This window comes from Cinclus cinclus, chromosome 2, assembly GCF_963662255.1.
Source record: "Cinclus cinclus chromosome 2, bCinCin1.1, whole genome shotgun sequence".
Lineage (NCBI taxonomy): Eukaryota > Metazoa > Chordata > Aves > Passeriformes > Cinclidae > Cinclus > Cinclus cinclus.
In genome coordinates, this window is record NC_085047.1 from 36311294 (window position 1) to 36328939 (window position 17646).

General features: G+C 39.0%; 1 protein-coding gene across 8 annotated transcripts in view; it reads left to right on the forward strand.

Moving 5' to 3' along the window:
- The window catches only part of DLG2 (discs large MAGUK scaffold protein 2), a 966698-nt gene that overhangs the window by 746201 nt on the left and 202851 nt on the right, over positions 1-17646 (forward strand). For all 8 annotated transcript variants that reach the window (XM_062487504.1, XM_062487509.1, XM_062487512.1 and 5 more), the window contains one exon: positions 5656-5812. In XM_062487504.1, the coding sequence (XP_062343488.1) occupies positions 5656-5812 (157 nt within the window). The remainder of the gene's footprint in view (positions 1-5655; positions 5813-17646) is intronic.

A 17646-nucleotide genomic window follows, 5' to 3' on the forward strand; every position in this document is an offset into this window, starting at 1 on the left:
ACATGCACTGGCACATACTCTGTCCCTCCAATCTTCCTGTGTTCAATGCTGTGAAGAAGAATTAACAATCTGTTTGAACCACCTTTTTTCAGGTCCCTCCAGTATGAATGTCCTTTGGCTGCCAGAAATAAACACATAGGTATTTATCAGAAGTTTCTGAAGCATGAGAGGAAAACTAGAATGATTGTAAAAAAAGAAATTGCTTGATTAGCCAAATGACTCTAAGGTAACTCAGTGCTCACACTGCAGTGACTGCATTGTCAGAAGACAAACATATTTCTACTGCTCAAGGGAAGGGGCCTTCCTGCCTTAGATTTGGAGTGTGTTCTTTCAGAGGATCACAGAATGGCTTGGGTTGGAAGGGACTTTAAAGATCATCTGGTTCAAGTCCCACCCCTGCCATGGGCAGGGCCATCTTCCACTAGACCACATTGCTCAAATTCCCATTCAGCCTGGCCTTGAACACTTCCAGGGGTTGGGTATCCACAGCTTCTCTGGGCAACCTGTGCCTCTACCAGCCTCACAATAGATATATTCTTCCTAATATTTAATCTAAGTCAACCCTGTTTCAGTTTAAAGCCATTTCCCATTGTCCTGTCCCCTGTGTGCTCTTCTCCCTGATATACTAATTTGACTTTACCCAAATATTACAACTTCTTGCAACTTCAACTTTCCCTCCTGCTGTTTGCTGATTCAAGTAGCTGGGGTGGGTTTTCTTGCATGATATAAGTGTACAAACGTTGTGGGTCCTGACTTCTATATTGATGTTACCCTAATGCAAGCAGTAAGATAAATATTCTTCTGGGCTTTCTGTAATCTGTATTACTATAACACCAAAGCAGCACCGTATGCATGAATTGATGTATGCTTTCAACATCCTTTGTGAAGAAAATGGCAAGGAAAGAAATGGGTGGGGAGGAGAGAAGGCAAAAACCAACAACAACAAAAAAGAAAAAAAAAATTAAAAGTCAAAACAACAAAAAACTGCAGCCAAATCAAGATCAAAGCCATATTTCTAAACCTCTGCAGATTTGAGATACCTCATTGATTGTATAAAACTGAAGAAATCCCTAGGGTCTGATAATTTAAAGCACCCGGTGTTGCTTAATATTTCTGTAGGTATTTCAAAAAGCACAAAACTGTGTCAGCACTCCAATTTTATAGATGGTACAAAAGAAACAAAAAGAGTTGTGTTGCTTGACATGAATACTAAAATTCTTTTCTTTATTGTTGCCAGCAGCAAAAATAATTAATTGAATCATGGATTTTCTTTCAGTTAATTATTATAAGAATTACTTGTTTTTAGAAAGTACTTCCCCATCATTTATCAGTCTAGTTTTAATCTCTTAAATTAGATCGGTAATTACTATGGATTCCAGTCTATAGAAGAATGATAGTAATAGTCACATTTTTTGTCTTGTCATTTTCTGTTTGTTAAAAGTAAATTGATCAAACCAAATATTCAGTACAAATGTAGTAAATAAAAAGCACTTGCTGTTTTCAAGATAGTGATCAAATTAAACATGCTTAAACAAAAAAAAAAAAACCTGTTAAGGACAGAAATGTTGGACTTTGCTTTATTTTTGGTCATTGCATTTTTATGACAGAAAATGTTTTCTTAAGTGTTGACATTTTATCTGCTCTGGTTTGTTACTACTTATTGTTTTCAAATATTAATTTAGTAATCCTTTGCTCTTACATCAGGCCTGTAATTTATAATGTGATTTACAGAATCTGATCTGATGCATTCCCTAAAGCAAGTAACCAAGTCCATCCAAATTGATTCTGCCATTGATTTTTCAGTCTGTAAATTTGTGTGGATTGCAGCACTTTATTTGCTCCTTTACTTCTGAATCTATTAATGTAAATCTTCCTTTCTTCTTTCCCTACCTTTTTATTTCCTTCTCTATTCTCCTTTACAGAGACACAGTCTCCCGTTATTCTGATTTCTCTCTTCTTTCCTCTTTTCTTTCCTTTTTTCCTTCTCTTCTCACCCCCTCCCCCCCCCCCCCCCGCCTTCTGTCAGTCCAGGAATGTTTTCATCTTGCACTCCTTTCTAATTTCTGCTTGATTTCCCCTGCTGCTCTGCTCTGTTTGTATGTGGTATAGAGCTGCAGGAGGGTATAAAACATGCACACACCAAATTAAAGTGCTAGTACGCTTTGTTAGCACCTACAAAGTTACCTTCAGCTGTTTTATCACAGAAGAAATTGTAAATGGGATAAATAGTTAAAGCTGGAGGCTGAAACATGAATTTCAGAGACACTGGATATCAGACTGCTCCTTTTTCTAGGGTAGCTACAGAGTGCCATCTATTGTCTCCAAATAAAATATTTTCATATCATCACAGAATATCCTGAGTCGGAAGGGACCCACAAGATCACTGAGTGATCAGGCCCCCAGCTCTGGGCCCTGCACAGGACATCCCTGAGTCACACCATGTACCTATTGTCCAAATGCTCCTTGAACTCTGTCAGGCTGCTGCTGTGACCACTTCCCTGGGGAGCCTGTTCCAGTGCACAACCATGACCATTTTAAAATAAATTCTGCCTTAGTTGCTGTTTACTTCAGCATTCTAAGTTCATTGTCTACTAGCAAGCATCATTCACATTTGAGTTACTTTTCTTTCACTTCTCAACTCTCCCATCATCATGTCATCTTTAAGTGTTTGGTTCCATTACCTCCTTTACAGAATTTATCTGCATTTTGTCTTGAGTTCTCTCATTTGTACTGGAACTGCCTTCATAAAGATTTTTAACAGAGGCAAAGGAGTTTTTCCTAATTCAAGAAAAATTTGAAGAGCTGTTTTTAGACTTCCCTAAATATCATATTAAGGGTTGACTGTAACTTATATAACATGCATCACTCTTAAAAGTTCACCTGGACAGTGACTGGTATTGTAGTTGGTCTCCTTAGGAAATATTTTTCCTACTTCAACTTCATAAATTTTATATCAACATTTTTTACCACCATAAGCCCTTTTTGGTTGTCATTTTAAGTACACTACACAAGTGTGAATAAGTACATATTTTTAAAACTGTATTTATTGTATTAAGGTGAGTTGGCATATACATTCTACTTCCTATAGCTTTTGTAGTACAGTAATGGCTAAAGGTTACTTTTATAGTGACAACAGCACTTATGTGTTCTTGAGTCCACCTTTCAGATTCTGCAGGGTACTCAGATTTGAAAGAAATACAAAGGCATTTTAAGGATGGTCAGCCTCTATTCAGCCAAATCTGAGTCATGACCTAAATGACCTGATTAGGTAAAAGAGCAGGGACAGAAACCATTGCATTCTAATCACAGCTTCTGACATTTTCCCGTTATTGTCTGAGCTTCCTAAACATAATCATCCAAGAGCAGAATGTGAATTTTACTGTCAAAAGGCCAAAATTATAAAACAGCACTGGCAGCATTTTAGGCTTAAATCTGCTGACTTGATCAGAGACTGGGATTAATAACTGGGCCAACATTTTGTTGAGCTGCACAGATTACTATTCAGTAGATACCCAGTTGTATTGACCTAGTTTTGCCCATGGCCCTGGCTTTCAACTATTTGATCCAAGCTGCCTGTCATATGTGAAAATATTCATTTTTATTTTGGACAAGATCTCTTCTGATTTCTCACCAGACATATTGGCTTGACTTTGCTGCCTCTTTTGCCTCAATATTCTGGTAAATAATAAATGGCAGTTGCTCAACTCCTGCAAAGTATTTCTGATGTGTAGGACTCAAAGATGACAAGTGTCACTGTATCATTTTGTGGATGAGGAAACTGAAGCTGGGGGAACAAATGAGTTGCCAGGAACACTCAGCAGTGCATGGGCTAAGCAGAGAAGAGAAGCCATACTTTCAGCTCACTGTCCTACTTCTGCTCCAACCCCCAGGCCACACTTCTAATTAAAAACCTGTTTAGACTTCTTAGATTCTGGTTCACATTATGTCTACTCTGCACATATTTAACAAGGTGTTGAAGGAGTTGCTACAAGGCAAATCAACAGCAGTGATGCAAAAGAAAACAAACTCTACCTTTATTTTCTGATTCTTAAAATATTTCAAAAATACACAAACTCAATACAATATGTATTTTGCTCACAGCTGTATTTTTATCTATTTTCTGACTTTACAATGTTAAAATTTAAGCCAAAGAGATAAAGAACCATATGGAGTAGGACTTATACTTTGCTTTATTCTTCTCTTTCAAAAACATGAGGCTTCAGTTTCAGAAAGCTGAAATGTTATTTTAGCATCATAATCAAGTTGGGGATACCATTTGAATATTAGCACTGGGCAAAGATTAGCAAATGTCTGTGATTTCAGAAGTATCATGTCAAGATAAACTCTCCATGTATCCATAAGATTAAACTCGTATCAAATAAGGTTTCCCTCAATTTAATCACTTCTCCTCCTTTTTTCATCTGTTCTTTAAAAACAAAATGGAAATGAAAGATCCATTTGTGTGATGCAGAACTGTGCTATAATATGGAGGAAATACTGAATCTTTTATGCAAAAAGCATTCTGTAGAATGTGTGTTTTCTGTTCTTGGTAACTTTTATTTGTAAACTTAAAGAATGAGTAGAGCATCCTCTTTCTCTGGGAGGAGTCACAGCCACTTATATGTATGTGTTTGGGAGACTTGCAGGGCTAGGCTTAAAATTTACACATCACATTTTAACATCATTTACACTTTTTCTGAAAATTAAATTTTTAGAGGGATTTGAAATGGGGTAAGTACCAATAAACATGGAGTGTGTGTACATATATGTGTTTGTGTGTGTTTGTGTATCCAAGGGAGAACAAGCTCTGAGGCCTTGTATGTAGAGACTGGGAACAGGAATATTTGGGACCCTTTCTCAGGGATGCTACCTTGATTGCTTAGGAAAGTTACCTATTTCTGGATATAAGTATTCCCATCAGTAAATTGCATGCTATGTTGACATCCTCTGGGTCATATTTTCAATTTACAGATGAAAACATGTCTGTGAGATATACCTGTTATTATTTATGGATTTCTATAATAATTAATATTTTTTAATGACTATAGCAAAATCAGGTACCCCTTAGGCCGGTTCACTGGTAAAGCTGCAGTGTGACTTAACAGATGCACAATCCTGATAACGTCAAACTAAAGTTTTGATAAGATTCTGCTGTATTAGCTTGATCATATAAATGTTATTTGCTCCAAATCTGTCAAGATCAAATACAACTGCCATTGCTTTGCTTGGAGTTGTAAGTTTTTTCTTTGTTCATTTGTTGCAAAAACAAGGCTAGAGCTTAAAATAAAAAGGTATCATATAAAGATTGATTCTACCTGGATATATAGTATTGCTATAAATTAGATTACTAAATATATTCAGTGTTTTGTTTTTCCTTTTAATAAATGTGTCACTTAACATAGTGAAGATTACTTCAGTGGGGTAAAATTAATAGAGATGTTTGAATTCAACCATGAGGGGAAAATAAATAATGCTGGTTGATTCCTACCTTATATGTTCACCAGTTAACAGCTTTGTCATTTGTTGCATGGTTTCTTTAGACAATAGCAGGCCGTTGTGTCTTAGGCAAAATATTGTATGCTTAAGATGCTATGAAAAATGCATACACAGTAAGAGTTTTGAGTGCTTAAACATTATCACTTTGTTTCTATACAGAGAGCCTCGAAAAATCATCCTGCACAAGGGCTCCACAGGACTTGGTTTCAACATTGTGGGAGGTGAAGACGGGGAAGGCATTTTCGTGTCTTTCATCCTCGCAGGTGGGCCAGCGGATCTCAGTGGAGAGCTGCAGCGAGGAGATCAAATCTTATCTGTAAGTGCTTCTCTTGGGCTGTCCTGACCAGCTGCTGCATCTTGTTCTTTGTCTGTCCTGCAAGGGGCACACAAAGAACTCTTTCTCGTTTCCATGTTGTGAAATCTGAGCTGCAAACAGTTTATTCCTGGGTATTTTGGTCATTTTGCCCTTGGGTTTTTAGAGCATTTGTTACTGGTGTTACTTGCATTTAGCTGGGAATGAGACTTTTTGCTACTTACACTATGGTGACACCACAGGGAGGACCTAAGCACACTGCAGACCTAAGCATCCCATATTTTGTCCCATCATCCATTTTCATTTTTCCCAAAACACACTACTGAGTCCAAGGCTTTTACCTTTTCTTGGAGAACAAGCAGTAGGATGAAATCATCTATACTCAGGCTGCCATCTAGTGTGCACTCAACTGCTTAGCAAATAGCTCACTACGACATGGAGATTAATTAGGTTATGTTAATTATCTCTCTGCCTCTGATGAATTTGATCATCCCTCTGAAATTATTTTCAAATTTTATTGGAAGAGATGCCTTGTAGCCTGAGGTTATATTTTGAATACTTAGACTCAAAAACATCTTTTTAATTTTTCATTCATGTATATATTGTATACATATTGTGTATATATATATACACATATATATACACATTTTAAAACCAGAACATTTGTGTTTTAAGCTCTGTCAAGTAATTGAGCATCTGACTGAAATAATCTGAATATAAAGAAATTTTAATAACAACAAAAGCTTTGAAAATGTAGTTAAATATCCATTAACATTATTCAGATTCCTCACAGGGAAAAAAAACCCAACAACCTATCCCAAACTGATACAGATGTGACTGCTTCATGTGAAGCACAACAGCCTGATGGGCACACTAGGCTAGAGTGTCTGCCTCTCACTGTTGTGCCTTCTATCCCTGTGAATCCTTGTCTTGGTTTAGTTTTTCATTTTTCCGGCTAACGCACCAAAAATGTCATAGTTTGGGTTTGCCAATTTTAATATATTTACCTTTTGTTGTGAAATAGAATTAGGAGTAAAAGCAAAGCAGGCCTAAAACTTAAATGGGGATAAAGAAAGCTTTATTAACAACACAAAGAAAAATAATAGTAAATTCAGAATAGATGGTCAGACCACTTCCTCTTCTCCCTTAACAACATATAGAGACAAATCAGTCAATTTCTTCCTTAAAAAATCTTTTTCAGTTCACTTTAAGGAGAGGAGTTTCTTCCTTTCAGCTATAGGGATTCTTTTCAAGAAAGGAAGAAAAAAAACCAGTTCTCTCCTGACTCCACTTTTTCATGAATAACAGTCGCCTGGGATCTGCCATTATGAAACTCCTCTCACCTTCACAGCCTTCCCAGAGCTGTGCTTGTGGGCCATGTCAAAGTCATGGGGTATTACTTTAAAGAATGAGCTACTGAAAAGCAAAAGTTCTCTTCAGCTCACTTCTCTCTGTTCATACTTCATTCCCAGGAACAGAGATCCCCTTTTTCCCTTGGAGCAAAGGATCTTCCAAACACTTCACACCTCACCCCACCCCCCATGTCTCTCTTCATGGTTTAAAGGAATTTTTTTCGTGTAATACCGTCCACCCCTATAACTTACAAAAAGATATTTCAGCCAACCTTCATGACGTCTCCTCATTCTCCTTCCATCTAGAAACTTAGCTTTTGCTTCATTGACTTTGGTGTATCCTTTCTATTTTTCTACATCTCACCCAAGGAAGGACGGGAAGTCTGTAAGTCTTATCTGAGCATTGGTAAAAAAGTTAAAACCTCACTCACAGAAGTTGCAGGGGCTGTGCCAGGCCATGCCGGAGCTGTGTCAGGATCTCAGGGTGCCCGGGCCACGCTGGAGGGGCAGGACGAGAACTGCAAAGTGCACGCAGAGGAGAAATGGGTGCCAAGGCCGTGTGTCCGTGGCTTTCCCCCGGCGCTGCCCGCCCCCAGCTCCAGCCGCAGCCCGGGGGTTCTCCCTCTGCCCTGCCCAGCACACAAAGCCCTGGGGGCTCTCCCGAACCGGGCCCGGCTGCCTCCCCCCAGCCCGTGAGGGCGGCCGGGCGGGCTCGGCCACCCCCGGGCTGCTCCGAGCCGGGGCAGGGCAGGGCAGGGCCCCCCGAGCCACGGACACACCGGGAAAAGGGCCAGGATCCCAGCAATGGGCTCGGCTTCTTTTGGTTATCGGGGCTCCTGGTTGGAAACGGGGCCCGGCAGCTCCTGAGCCCAGCCCTGCCTGGCCCGGGCCAGGTCGGTGTTACCTTGGGAGGGGCTGGAAATGCAGGAGAGCTTTCCCGGGGTTTACTTGCTTCAAATTCATGGAGCGAACCGACTTTTCCAATTGGTTTCTCAGGCTGTCAACAACTAAACCAGCCTTCAATTGGTCCCATCAATTCACAGAGGAAGTTCTCATGGAGGTGCCTTCATGGCATAAGCAGCACAATCCTCATCCCTGGCTGTTATTTAGTTAAAGGGTGGAAGATGGCTTCAGCCTAGATGGTTTGTGATGTGGTTATGCAACACTTTCCTGGTCAATGTTTAAATTCGTGAGAAAGCTGGATATAGTCTTCCTAGATTGCTACGGATTGCCTTGGCCTATTCTATGAAAAGTGAATTTACCTTACACCTATCAAAGTTTTGTAAAAAGTTGTAAAGAGGTGACTGGAGGCGTTTTGCAATGCATAGCAAATCTGGTTAAGTTATCACCAAAGGGAGGCAGTAACATGACATTGTGAGGATCACAACAGAGTATTTTATCTAGAGCTGTTCCTTAAAAATGCTGTAAGAGAAAATGAGAAAGAGCAAGTAAAGGGTGTTTAGGGAGTCAGCACAGGCAGGCAGGCAGAGCAACCAAAAGACTGCATCTGAAATGCAAAAAAAAGTAAATTTATTTCATTACCTCTTTAACTGGAGGATCCCAAAGCAACACGTGGGCAGAGAAACAGGAGTGAGAAGGCAGGAACCATCAGGCTCAGCCCATGCTGAGGGGTGTCAGGGCTGTTCTTTGCACCCTCTTATTGAGGGCCCATGCACACAGAGCTTACCACCATGCTGTGATCTCTGTGTTTGTTATGATCTCTGAGCTCTGATCTTCTCTCTCCCGGAGCAGGGAGCTCAAGCATGTTCTTGAGAGTGCCTCCAGGTCTCTCCAAACACCTACAGCATCTCTAAACAGAAATTCTCAAAACAGACAGTGGATAGAAATTAGTGGGCATAGTCTAAGGGGTATATTCCCACGCTGGTATTCTCCAGACCCTGGTATTCTCACCTTCAAGGTCTCTTGGAATCGCAAATCCTCCTCTGCAATCTCTGCTTTTAACCCTTTCCTCCCAACAGTGCCTTAAAAAGCTCTCGAAGTAGAAAGTTTCTAGTTCAAATAGAAAGTTTTTCTAAAAAATCAAAATAGATTCTTATAAAGTTAACTTTATGAAGAGATAAGCAAGTCAAAGGCCTGTGTCAAGAAGCGCACAGACAAGAAACCCAAAGAATAGAAACAGGAGTTTCTTCAGGACAATTATGCAATTTATTTTTCTTTGGTTAGATGCAGCAAAATAGGGCTGAGTAACAGAGACTAATGAGATAAAAGCCTTTCACAGCACATTGTATTCAAAAATCCAGAAGTTCAAATACAAATTTGAAAGTCCATTTTCTTTTCTTTTTAATCAGGATATATTTAGAACTCTATGCTACAGCCATGGTAAAATTTTTAAGTCTAATTTTTTCAGTTTTGTAGTGATGTTTTCCATAAGTTCTAACATTACTAGTGTTGCATCAGCACTTACTTGTCATGCAAGAGTTGTTTATTTGTTCATTGAGCAGAGAGGGATGGAAATTATTACTAAATTAGACTGCATACGTATCCCCAGGCAATCACCCAGTCAGGCCCGTGTTACTTATTTAGTCACAAATAACTATTATGGATTCATTTTTCCATATTCAAATAAAACCAGCCTCATGCACAGAGTTCATTAATCTTGTGCCATTGTCTAGTGAAGGCTCCTAGGCACCTTAATTTTATAAGGACTTCAGAAAAAATGTCTGTTTCTCTCAGTTGGTTCCTTCTTGTTTCATCCCTCAGAAACTCTTATATCCCTGCAGAAATACTTTTCCCTTTTCTTTCTCAAAATATGACAAATCTGATTAACATGAACAAATAGTACCCTCAAAGCTATTTGTAATCATCTAAAGCTTGGTTAAATTTCTTAGAGACAGGAAGCATAGTAAGTGATTTAGAGATATGAATTTAATTTCTTATAAAATCGATATAACAGAATTACAATGAAACCACAAGAGTTCTTTTACTGCAATATTTTACATGTCTTTACAATGTGCTGTGACCTGCTTTTCAGCCACTCCCTCTAATATTTATTATCTTTCAGAATGCTACCTTTTTCAATGTTGTCCCTGCCCATTGCAAGGGAGTTGGAGGAGGTAACTTTTAAAGGTCCCTTCCAATCTAAACGATTCTGTGATTTGGTTTACTTAATTTAATCAATTTAGCTGGTGTCCTTCTGTGTGACCATAGGCAGGGTGCTTCATTTTCCTAAGCCTCAGTCTCCCAGGCGGACAATGAGGATCACAGGCTCTCTCCTAATTCCTGCCTGTGCTGTGAATATGGCAGTGTTGACTGGTTGAGAGCTGTGTATTCTCACCTTTGGGAATGTAACTATAAAAATACCTAAAATAGACTGCAAATCCACCAGTGAGACCCAGCAAGGCTTTGCCTTTGCATTGCCTTGGAGAGATACACTGGGTGTATGCATCGTCCCAGAGTCAGCCGACAAGGCTTGGACAAATCCCACGATGCCTCTCCTTGTGCCTGGCTGTCAGGATGTGAGAGGGAGGGGGCCAACCCTACAGCCCTCCGGGAGCACTGGGAAGGATGGTGCCGCAGCCTTGACCTCCCATGGACGCGTGAAATTTGAATTTATTTTTCCCAAAAGCCACCAGGTGGCGACCCAGGATTAGTAATGACAGCGGTCTGCCTTTGGCTGAAACTTCAGGAAAAGTGAGGATAACAGGTTTTTTCCTGTTTTCAGTCAATTGGAAATGTTTGGAAAATATCTCAGAAAGAAGGCTGATATTCCCGATGCTCCTGTGCAGAGAGAGTGCATGAATCGTGTCTGAATCTTGAAGGTCAATTAAAGAATCAAAAGAATGGAAAATTTGTGTTAGATAGTAAAACATTTCAAATAGCCCAACAAAAATGAATTTTTGTGTTACGCTCATGAGAAGACCCGGTTTCCTCCCTGAAAGTGTTTCCTTAAAAATCTGTTTTCTTCTGACTATAATTCATTATACTCCTTTGAGTCACCACCCGAGTAAATATTTTTTTCTCATTTCTGATTGTCTTTAAAATGAAGTAACACGCGTCACCAATGTAAGTTCGTCACTGTACTAGAATATATCCTTCCCTGTAGCATTTGCCTCTTAGTAAATATATTGTAACTATTATCAAGCTGCATTTTGAATTCAAATTGGCATTAATGCTTGATTTACTACATGTGCACACCCAGATTAATTTTCATCTCAGATATTTATAGGCCAAAGGAAATGGTTCAGAATATCCATGGAAAAATAATTTCCATTGTAGAGCAGCAGAATTGAGGTGCCAGTGTGTTAAATGATTTGTTTAAAATCGTTTTATAAGTCTGGGCCAAGTTAAGAGACTGCTTGAACTCAGATCTAACCCCAAGTTCTCCATCTGTCATGAGAATGCAGTCTGCAATAAAAATAAAATGTAATGTTCCTTGATGCCATTCTTGCAGTTTTAAGTTCTACTTCCAATGCTAAGGGATATTTTTCCTATTAAAACAGCAATGAGAAACCAGTGTTGGTTAGTCAAAACCACCTGCATTAGACCAAATTATTTCCATGAGCCATATGCATAAAATGACCACCCACTGTGCATACACCCTGACAGAAAGCAGTACAAGTCTTATAATTTTAGGAAAGATGTACATAGTGAATACATTGAAAATTTTAGGGGAAATCCCTGGGGAGGCAGGAAAAGCAATACAGTCCTTTTCAAAGAAAAATTGCCACATCATTTTCTGCATTACAATCTCAAATCAAAATCTTGATAAAACATAAGTCTTTCTTTTAGGTGAATGCTGAATGCTTCAAAGCATTTTCAGTGCCAAGTGGACAACTTTTTCAATAGGTACAGGAGCTAAAACAGAGATAATGGGTTTACACATGCAAGTTCACCAGCAGAATTCAGATTTACAGTTTCACATAGTTAGTGCATATTGCTCCTTGAATACATATCATGACATTTCTTTTCAAACAGTTTCATAATTTTCTGTAAGGCCCTGTCAAGTTGTATACAAATGAGAAAATTACGGTGAATTAATAGGCATAGGGAGTTAACATCAAGTATTTGCATTTGAATCCTGACTTTTTTTGAAGTTACTGAATTTTATGTCTTTGTGCAAGATTAAACCTCAGACGGAGATGCTTTCATTGAGACATCCACATGTTTTCTGGGTGCCTGGTTGCCATTAATGTCAAAGGAGGCAAGAGAACAGTTCAGCTGGCCAACTGTGAGCTGTATAGAGCAGGCTGAATTTCTCTGTAAGCTATGTTATCTGTATTGACTTTTAAGTTTAAACACCACATTAATTCATATCTATATTTAGGTGTCTTAAACTGCATCTCACATTTCATGTGTGTTTGCCCTTTAAATATATATTTGCTTTTTCAGCTAACATCGTGCTTCCTTAATCACAAATAAAAGTAACATAAAATTGTGAACCATAAAAGCAGTATCGGTTTTATTTCACTCTCCTCTAGAAATGCCTTATGTTCACAATGGCTGGGTGCAGCGTGACTTGGAGCCGGGAAGTAGAATCAAGAGAAAAAGTTGACTGCTTGCTCTGGAGCAAGATGACTGCTCCCAGGCAATGCATCCACAGGTTACCTTAAGGGAATAAAACAACTTTTCTGCAGGGTTATTGCTCAAGAGCAGCAGGAGAGAGTAGAATAAGAACAGGCTGCACTGCAAAGAGACACACAGCACTCTCGTAATACTTTAATTTCCCCTCTCATCTAAACTGAATCAAGTGAAAGAAGTTAACCAAAACATTCTGTGTGATTTTCCTGTTGATTTGGTGTGGTATCAGGATGTACTCATATATGGGGACACTGTTTTTTTTTTTCCTGTGCTGCTTTCTCTTTTCCCAACTGTGGGTTGGGAAGGGGCGGGTGGAAATACTCTGTGGGTTTTTCTGTCACTGACACATGGCACTATATAAACCTAGTTTGCAATGCCGGTATTTCGGCATCTCGCTTTAGTATTGTCTCTGGTGTCTTATACAAGGTTCTCCCTTGCAGAAGGATCTTATATTAATCAGATTTTGTCTTGTATCTGTGCATCATCCTGCTGTTGTTTTTTGTGAGACATTTGCTATCCTTTATGAACAGTTTAAACATTTCATTGTATTTGGTTCCTCCCCCACAACTCCTCCCCACCTTCTCACTCACACCTGTAGTCAAAAATACAATATGCATTTTAAAAAACAGAGTGTTCTTCAATTTCTACTCCAAAGATATCCATATAGAGCAGGATAGAATGTAAGGACTCTCTGCTTACTTAAAGCAAATATTTATTTTTTATATTTGCTAGTTATATTAGACGTCCAGACTAACTTCCTTTACTTTGGTACACAGAAGCTTTCAGTTTTCTAATTTAAAATGGTTATTTTACTCATGGTAAAAGCAGAAAAACTACTCAAGGCAAATAGTGAGTGCATTTTGTTACCTAGTTACAAAACTAAGATAAATAGCAAATACCATTTGGTTTTCCTTCTCAGATTTTCTTTTTTCCAAAATGCAGCTGTCTTGGAAAATGTTTGAAGCATCTCTATAGGACATGGTATCTTTTCTCCTTGGATCATCACTTTGTCCCTCTTGTGTAGTAGTGTCAGAATTGTAGCACATGTTCCCTTTGCCCTAAAGGAATTGTTTGCAGAGACACTGACCATATTTTTAGGATGCTTTCTTCCCTGTGGTGGTGTGAGTGGTATATGACTGTCCTCAGGCGTGGGACAGTCTATCAATTTCTGAGGCCTTTAGCTGTGATTTTCTATGGACTTCTGTAATGTTTTTAACATTAATCCTACTTAATCAGTATGTTAGCTATGTAAACCTGCTTTGTAGTAATGTACAGAGCGCTGTTTGGTAAATACTGAAAATTTTAATACATAATCAGAGCAGTGATTTAAATGGGTAGATCAGTGCATCTGACTGGACTTTTTTAGAGTAGAATTTGTTGGAAAATCAAGCAAGCATGTGTTGCTAAACATCTCCAAAGGAACAATACTGACTGGTAGGTGATATTTGTGACAGATCTGTGAAAAGAAAACCTCTGGAGCAGAAAGGAGCTGAGAGCACACACACTGTCATATGTTACTGGGATGACACCAACTAGAAGGACAGGTAGATTAAGCTCCTTAGAAATATTTAGTGGATTAATCTAAATTCAGGATTGCTCATGTTGGGAATCACACAGTATATAACCCTTCAGGCCCCCTCTGTAGCTAACAGAAAGGTATAGCCACTTCTGAGTACAACTTACCTTGCCCTAAAGCAGACATTCTACTTGGGTCAGATAACCATACTGCTGTAAAAATTTATATTTCTTTTCACATATTATATAGAATTTGTCATAACTTCTTCCCTTTACTGAAATAAATCCTGTCCAAACTGACCAAACATTCACAAATCTGTTTTTGTTGGAGAATATGGAAAAACAAGTATAAGTCAGATAATTCTAGATTTTATTCTCACCAGTAAGGAAGAATAGCTGAGAAATGAGAGAATGAAATAATGACACACAGCTTGCCCTTGAGTAACCCTATAGTGTAGTGCAATTTTTATGATTTTGTGCTGAAAGGGTGTCCTGGTTTGAAAGACAATTATTTACTAAGAAATGCAGAAGCCTCCCTTTGAAATGAAGAGCGTGATCCCTCCTCCCTACAAATTATTATGATTTTGAAATTAAGGGAACTCTCAGGAAAAGATATGGGGGTAGGAATAACAATGCTTTACTAGTATATCTAACACGACAAACAAGAACAACAACAGCTATGAAATTACCCACAAACAGAAGAGTAATTCAGTCCCAGTGTTTTTTGGCTGCAGGCACCTTTTCCCTGAGCTGCAGTTCCCGGTGCTGGGGGCGGGCGGGTCCCGCAGAGCCGCAGGAGGGCTGGGGGTGATGGCAGAGCTGTCCCAGGGGGAGAGAGAGATGGAGAGAGAGCCCTCTGCTCACGGTGTGGGTCCCGGTGATCAGCAGAGTGCTGGATGGTGGTAGTTCACAGCGAGAAGAGAGCCGGGCAGGGTCCGACAGCAGTGAGGATGGCTCCTGGCGCTGAGATGGCAGGAATGGGACACAGACGGCGATCGTCCTTCTCGTCCGAACTCCGCGGGGGAAATGGGCCGAGCCAGAGCCTTCCGCTTCCTCTTCTGGATTTTTGGATATTGAGGGGTTTCCCTCTTCCCTGCCCTCCCCCCTTCTCCCTGTCATTAGAGCCTAATCAACAGGTATCTTAGCATGACAATGGGGAAAATTCCACAGAGGGAAAAGGGAACCAACCCCCAACAAAGGGAATGAGGAAGTAACATGAGCTTTAAAACCAGCTTTCTGTGCAGTCGCAGTTGTGAAACTCAAGTAATCAACATTGAAACGGTGAAAGCTGAGTTAGTCACTGTGGTAATAACAGACCAAGTCTTAAAAATCTATAAATGCTAGGTAAAATCTGGGGGGAAATTCAGAAGGGGAAGACGTAAAATGGGCTGTACTTTCAAGAATTAGCAAAGACATCAAGAAAATGTTTGATGGAAATAGAAAACCAAGCAATAAATTAATTTCCCAAAGAGTTTGAAAAAAGATTGTTTAAAAATGTAACCATGACAGTTCAAAACGTTAGTGATTTTTGTTGTTTTGTCTTTAAAAAAAGATGGATCTACAATTATCCAATTAGGGCAGTTATGAAGAAACAAAAAAGTCTTTAAAGTGGACTTAGACAAAATCAAATGAGAATTTAGACGATTTAGATGTTGTAAACAGATGAAGTCAATTCTCATATACTTACGGAACTATTAAATCCAGACCATTCATAATTTTATTGAAGAACTAAAGGAATCTTTTGGAGTATAGAACAAGTTGCCCAATTTTCAGGGGAAACTTCTGTGAGAAACAATCAATCAATTTGCAGATACTTAGAAAACAGCAGAAGGAGTAATAATCCTGATGAATTTTTCAAGAATAATTTGTGAAATGTAATTTTTCTCTTGAAAGAAACATAAGTCACAGAGAAGAAGTCATAAATGTCATTTTACTGCAAACGTGCAGCCCCTGTAATCTACCTATCAACATTTTTATGGAGAAGCAGATCATAAGCCTCCCAAAAACTAGAGAAAAGCAGAGAAAAGTAAAGATGTTGTTATGGCAAGATCTAATGGAAAGGTCTGGGCAAAGAAGCTGTTTAATATAAGTTCAGACATTGCTGACAACACTCGGAATTCTGGGATTTGAGGATTTAAGTCTATATGGGATCATCTGGGTGCACAGTGCTCTGCCTTTTCCAGATAAACTCAGTTTCACCCCTCACAATGCATGCAGACATGTGTTCAGTAGTCACTGTCATCATGATGAGCCAAAAACATTTCACGAAACTGAGACACTGGTGAAACTTCCCTGCACAAGAGAGATTTAAAGGTACAGAAGGCAACTAGGAACCCAGTGAAGAGAAGCTGGGTGCCAACACTTATTTATGCTCTTGAAAAGATTCTCTTTTATGTATTTAAAGAAATGGCTCTCTGAAAGTAACAAAGTCTCTTTTCCCATGAGACTGTGGAGTTTGGAACTCATGTCAGAAAAACCCTAGCATGCCCCTTTGACAGTAAAAATTCATTTTAATGTAGTATGAACTGTGTCCATGTTCACACTTTCATCTGGAAATAGTCAATCTTGGGGATGAGAGCTGGTAGCAAATTGTTTTTCTGTGTTGTTGGTAAATATATCTAATCTGATGACTGGAAGGTGAACTTAGATATATTCAGCCTCAACAAATGAGGCATTTATTTTGTAATCAGGGCAAGTGGTTTTATTTCCAGAGAAGCTCATAGATTTACCACTTTGGAACTTCAAAATAAAATAGATTATTTTCAAAAATACAAAAGCTTAATGGAGATTCTAGGGAAAAAAAAAATCACCAGCAGCATATTCTGGAATGCTGCATATACTGCTATATAATTTCATCTCATTAATCTAGAAATTTGTCTTCCAGCTTGATTTCTCTCTCCCCACCACAACTCCTCACCCATATTTTTCTGCAATCTGTGACATAGAGTGGAAGGTCTTCACGCAGTAACTGTTTCCTAGCTGAACTCTCACATTTCAAGCACATGATCAGAAGCTAATAAATTATACCAACAATTCTTTTGAATACAGTATATCTTTTTTTTCCCCAAGAGCGTTGCCTATCAGACCGGTCAGTTCTGTGTCATACATAGCTAGTAAATTGGCGTAGACTAGAGGATGTATATGATTTCTGTTGTAATGAAATCATCAGTTACCTCTTAAACATTCATTTTACTAATGCCTCAATGAGTAGAAATGGTCCCATGTCAGACTGCTTGTTCTTCAGCTCCTTATAGTTTAAAGAGGAGTGCACATTCAGTTCAAACATTGACTTGGCAAATTTTGGTGTAACACTGTCAAGCAGAATTATATCATATCTGATACACTAAAGATTTGTAATGAGGTTTGCACCCCTCAGTGTTGCTGCGCTGCCAGGCTAACAATGAAAAAGTGAAAGCCAAGCTGCTACTGCTG